Consider the following 6,939-nt stretch of genomic DNA (forward strand, 5'->3'; position numbering starts at 1 on the left):
CCTGCAAGAAACAGTGTGTTGAGTGATGAATCAACTCCTCTCCTGCTTGTCAGGAACATGAACTTTAGAGTTAAGGAGACATGGAACATTTTTATGTGCTTAGGATCCAGACTGCTGCATTTTGCTGAGAGTATTTGAATTAACAAGGCTCTATTTTTATGTGAGGGGTAATACCCATATTTTGCAGGATGCCATGACTATCTATTAAATTATGCCAAGTTATCTATTAAATAGCAATTCCCTATTGCAGAGTGAAGAGATTTCAGTTGGGAGTACATCTCCAGAAGAGTACTCTCAACTGTGTGCCGTAGGAAGTTCAGGAGTCTAAGAGGGTAGGGGAAGGGAAGATTTTTTCAATAAGCATTCTGGGCGACAGTGCAGCCAGGGATGCAAGATTCATGCGGCCTATGGCAGAAAGACAAGAAGGGGGTTTAATCTAAGCAGAAAATAAGACATTCATCTAGCACAGACAGGTATGGATTTTTCATCCTTGCTCTCAAGATGGTTTAGACATTTTACATCAGACTGCAATGGAATAAAAACTGGAAATAATCTACAAACTAGAAACTTCAGTCTTGCCACCTTAGCTAAATTAACCACTAAGTCACAGAATTTATGGTGTGCTCATGGGAATTAGGAATCCCCTCAGGGTGAGAAGGGATCATACATACCTACTCCTGCACCTGCAGCCTCATGGGGGAGCGCATGCCATCCTCAAGACTCATGAAAAAGGAGGTTACCATTTTCCCCATGTCCTTTGCACATGACATCATGAAGACATTTCACATGCCTCTGTGCATAGGGGGAGACTTCTGTTCACAGCCAAGCAGGATGCTTTGTCGGCCAAACTTCAGGCATCTCAAGGCTAGGTTTGACTCACTGTTGGAATTAAATACCTGAATTCTGTATAGGTCACATTTTAGGAACCAAAGTAGGAGGTTTGATTCTTGATAATGAATAACAAAAGAAGTAATTGCAAGGTAAGTTGTTTAGCTTGTTTAAAATGAGCAAAAGGACTACAAATATTTGGTGAAAAAAATGCCATGTTTTTAGTGGGATGTCTAGTGTCTGAAAAACATTTATATAATTAATTTTATTACTGCATGTCTACCTCCTATAAAAAGCTTGTCTTAAAATGAAGAGAGGGCTGTAAAGTAAAGTTGGCAGATATTTGAAGCCAGGATGTTTTAATCCCTATTTAATTGTATGCATTTCACATTTTGGAAAAAGTTAAGTAATTGCTTCTGTTTTTAAGAAAGGTTCAGGGCTTTTTGCAACTTTATCATACAAATAATCCTATTATTTCAGTATTATGACTACTCACGTTCAATAAGAACTGCATATGAATTGCAGGTCCACAGTCATCTTATGCTAGCAAACATCATACAGCTTGTTCTAAAAGGAGAGGTGGAGGCCGTGTGTACTACTCTTTACAACAATACTCTGAGCTGCACTGTTGTCGTATAAATGGTTCTTTAATGCCTGCCTTTAGATCCTGTTCTTTAAAATCAGAAAATCTGCTGAATAAGCTACCTTACAATGTTGCCTTGGCAGTGATACGTCATTATGTTTTGGGAATAACAATCAATTCTAAACTGCCCTGTTGATGGTTAACAGTGAAGGAGGAGCTGGGAATGCCAGACAAAATGAGCATTCACAGAGACAAACTGCATCATTCAGAATGAATAATACGTCTATTATTTTAATGAAAAAAATGTTTATAGGATGACATGTATAAAAATGCAACACTGTGTCCCAGTATTGCTGGTTTATTTTAAACCAGAGCACATAAACAATAATTCTGCATTGAAGTGTGACCACATTCTATTTGGTGATGTTTTCTTTGGAAATTTAAGTGTCTTTTAATAGGCGAGGAGGATAGACAGAAAATGGATTTTGTGCAATATACAAATAAAAACAATCTGTTTAGTAAATCTATAAATATATTCCCTTTGTTTTAGAAAACAACAGCAATTTAAAATCCCCTCTCAGTGGGGTGGCCTAAAATTGAAGGAAAATGAAAGATCTATTGTGGTCAGGGGGGCATTCAGTCAATTGGAACGCACACCCCTGCAGCGTTCAGCCAATTAAAGTGGGATGGTAGCATTAATAATCAATAGCTGAAATACACTTTTACTCAACAAGTAAGAATGATTAATTAATGGTGTTTCATTTCATCCCAAGGTGTGCAGAAACAAGAGGTGGTGTGTAAAAGGCTGGATGATGACTCCATTGTACAAAACAATTACTGTGACCCTGACAGTAAGCCTCCAGAAAACCAAAGAGCCTGCAACACTGAGCCTTGCCCACCTGAGTAAGTCATTAATCACTAAGATGGACATGTGTTTTGCGTAGATAGAAAAGTCTTTGTAATCTATAATAAATCCTGTTGACTAAATGCGTATAAAATTCTGATCTAGTATTAGGGTCGTGCCTTATCAGACAGGATATTTGGTTTTGGGTTTTGGTTATGGTTTCTTGTTCCTCTGAAATCAGTTGTGGAAAATACATACTTTCTCCTAGAGGAGGCCTGATATGACTGAGGAACAGTGGTGTTTAAACTACACAAAGCAGCTCAGACATTGTGAGTAAAAAGATACTAGCAAAGTTTCTTAGGGTGTGTCAGAGGTGGTGAATAGTGCCCGGAGTGGAACTGGGGACCATTCTTAAGGCAACAATGACAGAAGAATCTTGAGGTGAAACTAACTTTGCCATAGTTATTTATATTACATACTAAACGTTTGCCATATTTTTAAGTATATCATATTAAAATTTGAGTTGAAGTGTTCACATGAGAAATGGCAAACAGAAACTGCTTGGTAGGCTACATGATTTACTGATAATATTTTTGTCAAACAACTTCCTCTCCAGGATACTCAGTATTGTAGAGTAATGCTGTGTGCCTTTAGGATTAGGTGCCTACTTGGTTATGTCTATTTAGTTTTATTTTTAAAGATAGCTGTATGCTATATATTTGAAAGATAATTAAAAACACAGCAGCTCATTTGTTCAAAAATAAAATTTGGCAAGGATCTATAGCATAGCTTAATCTTACTACAAAAGCTGTTTAGAAACAGTTGTGATATTTTGCACTAGAAAATAATTTCAGCATATGCACAACAGCTTCTTATGTTTTGAAACAAAACTTGCGGGGAAAGAATGGAAGAGGTACAACAGTTTATTGATTCACAAGCTCTTGTTAGTTTAAGTTCGGTGATAATCTGTAGCTATATTCTAATTGGGCATGAAAATCATTAATGCTGATTAAATATAGATATTGCACAATAAAGAAATACTGCAGTGTCTTTTAAATGTCTCTTAGAAACTGTATAATTGTAGCAAGAAGGACACCGGGAGGAATGAGACAAGACTATAATGCATTAAAATCCCAACAGGTCTTCATGAACCCAGTTTCTTCCTACAGTATCAGCTGTTTCCCTGGTGTGGTGACTGGTTGCAGGATGGCAGAGCAATGTCTTCCACACTTACTCCCCCTGTGTCATGTACCATACTCATTTGACATAAACAGAAGTGAAGCCATTACGCTGCTCTCACCTTGAGTGTGTTTGAATGTGAATGTGCTGTCTCACGAACAGGTCTAAAGTAGGTCTAAATCATTGTCTCCACAGTCTATGTGTAAATATATGTTTACCCTGCAAGGATATGCATTTGGATTCTGTTTGGATAACACTGTTTAGCGTGGCTGTAAGTGCACTAACTAAACTCTCACCATGTTCCTGAGAGCAGAACTTGGGAAGTGTTCATGTTTGGTCAGTTCCTTTTTACCAAACACATCCCTATCCCTTCCTTTGTGTGGCTTAATTATTAACAAATTAGCACTTTTAAAAGTAGTGTTAACATAGGTATTCCAAACTAGTTAATTTTTATTTTTTGCACTGACATTATTTAAAAAATAAAAGCAAGGAAAAAAACCCAACCCACAAAACAGGACACTTGCGGATTCTCCATCCAGTACAGCAGGAGCATTGATGAACATGGTGAAACTCAAGTCATCAAGATTCAGAAAGCGGGTAGTGTGTATTAATCAGCATCTACTTGAAGATGTTAGAGCAGTTCAGCCCACATCTGCCTCCATTCTGATGTTCCCCACAGGGTGAATACAAAGTGCCAAACTCCTAAGGAAGGGTTCTCAATTCCTGATCCTGTAAGTAGTCTAGAAGAAGGCTGTTCAAATAACAGATAGTTACCCAAAGAAGTTTGACCCTTTTGGCTGGAAGATTTATCACCCAGTAAGACTTACTCTTTACATAGAGTGGCCAAATATTTCCTTTTTAATTAACACAATTCCACTTTCCTTGTGGTGTATACCGAAACTTACGAAATGTTACTCTTTCTAACTGAATGCCAATTACATTATACTTGATGCCTCTGGGCAGCAGCAAAGACTATGTTTGTTCACAATATTTCATTTGTATTACAATAAGTAACTCTTAAAGTTCCAGATTTCAAGAAACAATACAGGTAACTCTCATAGTTCTATGATTATGAATAGTACTGTCTTGTCATACAGTATAAACATAAAAGGTACCTGAGAATGCACTTGAGCAAATCATAGTACCAACTAAAAATTAACGCTTCAGCCTCTCCAAAGCTCTGAAGAGCTTCTAATTCTCCTTGCTGTGGTAAAAGCACAAGTTCAGTGGTGAAGAATCACAAATTAACTCTCTTTTGCTGGGAAATTAATGACAGAATATGTCATATTTGTTTGCATCTCTGCATTGATCTAGGTTCATATTAGAATATATTATATATTCTGTAACACAAGACAGGATAGCAGCACATTTTTTTTGACAGAGGCTTCAGAAAATGACAGATCTTACGAGGCAGCTCCAAGCATACTAGACTTCACCTTCATCCTTTGCAAGGATGATTCAAGCGAGTGTATCTAACCAACATACAAAATATTGAAGACCAAATGTGCTCGACAATGTGAAGAGAGATTTCCAGTGAACTGAGCTGCATTAACCATTCATCAGTAGTAAAAAAACCCAAAGCCTTACAGCCAGATTAACAGCTGCTTTAATCTCTGCAGCAACACAAAGTAATCTAAATATACTGTACAACTCCTGACTTTTTCTGTGTACATGCAAACACTCAGAAGTTCCCTCTAGCACCTATCATGCAGTGTGTTAAATTTTTTAAATATATGTTGTGGTCATTTTTTTATACGATGAGTTCATGTTTTACTAGTGTTAGCTTTCCTTACTCTAATAAATAAGACTATTTTCGATTCAGTATAGCCTTTTATAAAAAAGTTCAGAAATGTTTCATAATCAGATGAGAAGTAACTCTCAAAAATCCCAATTTTGAGATCAAATTATTTTATTGTAATGATACTAGAGAGGCAACCATCTTGGCTTTTAACTTGTGCTGTAACCTACAGCAGTGGTTCCCAAACATTTCCAGTTGCAAACCACTTTCAGAGAAATAATTTCAGGCAAGTCCAGTACAAATCTACTTAAACAGCTGCAGTTTTGTCAGACTCAACACTCCTTTCTAACTACTGTAGCCTAGGCTGGAAATTGCTGCTCTAGAAAAATACAAGTTAGTATTATTATTGGAAGGTATGATTGCAGTGAGGCATAAATTAAAATGTTCAGTAAAAAGACCCATAAGTTTCTACTTTGTTTCACTGTGAATACATGTATTGTTAACAATGATTTAGGTTTAGTAATTTAAACTATCTGGATTTTGGGTTTGTGCGATTATCTACTCTGTTTCTGAAATGTGTTAACTGAGTCTCCTAACTCTTTCTGTTCAGATGGTTTATAGGAGATTGGTCAGAATGCAGTAAGACCTGTGATGGAGGAATGCGTTCACGAACAGTTCTCTGTATCAGAAAGATTGGACCTTCTGAGGAGGAGACACTGGACAATACCAACTGTTTAACACACCGGCCTATTGAAAAAGAAGCCTGCAACAATCAGTCCTGTCCCCCACAGTGGGTCGCTTTGGATTGGTCAGAAGTAAGGAAATTTTGCTGTGTTAACTCATTGGTGATAGGGGAGACAAGAGCTCTTACCACTGAATATTAGTACATTTTCTATCGCTGCTTGCTAAGTAAAGGATTAATAAGAAATTCAAAACCTCATAGATTTAGTATCGAAGCAATTTTTACTTTTTTCTTTCCTTCTGTGTTGTCAGTTCTGTTGTTTTGTCAAACGATTATGACCTGTTTTTATTAATCATAGTAGAAAAATAGTAAAATACAAAATAGAATAGTAAAGTAGTAAAAAAACACCAATGAAACAAAAAAACCCTAGAATAGCCATTTGGTATGAGATAATTGTCTTAAAGAAAAAAGCTATTTCCATTTCCATTGTTTTTTGAACAGGCAAATAGCTGGATAGTAGACATGATGGGTTTACAATATCAGAAGTCAGAATAACCTGCCTTTTTTTTTTCCTGAAGTAACCATGCTGATGTAAAGCATCACCTTTCTTAGCAACATACCACAAGAGGCAGACGTGAAAGTTGGTATTCTCTTTATTAAAGAAAGAACATCTTTCGTTAAGTATGGTGATATCTGTTATAGTATAAGCCAAGCTTACACTATACCTTTGTCGTGGTTTAACCTCAGTCGGCAACTGAGCACCACGCAGCTGCTCGGTCACTCCTCCCCACCCCCCCCAGTGGGATGGGGGAGAGAATTGGAAAAGCACGAGTGAGAAAAAACTCGTGGGTTGAGATAAAAACAGTTTAATAATTGAAATAAAATATGATAATAATAAGAAGAAGAAGAAGAAGAGGAAGAAGAATACACGAAGCAAGTGATGCACAGTACAATTGCTCACCACCCGCTAACCGATGCCCAGCCAGTCCCCGAGCAGCGGCCCCCCCCCAGCCAGCTTTCCCCAGTTTATGTACTGAGCATGATGTCCCATGGTATGGAATGTCCCTTTGGCCAGTTTGGCTGTG

At 37.3% G+C, this 6,939-nt stretch overlaps 1 protein-coding gene across 1 annotated transcript in view; it reads left to right on the forward strand.

The window, feature by feature from the left end:
• Positions 1 to 6,939, forward strand: part of ADAMTS6 (ADAM metallopeptidase with thrombospondin type 1 motif, 6) — a 156,669-nt gene that overhangs the window by 136,150 nt on the left and 13,580 nt on the right. The window contains exons 21-22 of the mRNA XM_009327284.1: positions 2,185 to 2,314; positions 5,783 to 5,987. Coding sequence (XP_009325559.1) covers positions 2,185 to 2,314; positions 5,783 to 5,987 — 335 coding nt within the window. The remainder of the gene's footprint in view (positions 1 to 2,184; positions 2,315 to 5,782; positions 5,988 to 6,939) is intronic.

The sequence above is a fragment of the Pygoscelis adeliae genome, unplaced genomic scaffold (assembly GCF_000699105.1).
Source record: "Pygoscelis adeliae isolate BGI_AS28 unplaced genomic scaffold, ASM69910v1 Scaffold26, whole genome shotgun sequence".
NCBI classification, from domain to species: Eukaryota; Metazoa; Chordata; class Aves; order Sphenisciformes; family Spheniscidae; genus Pygoscelis; species Pygoscelis adeliae.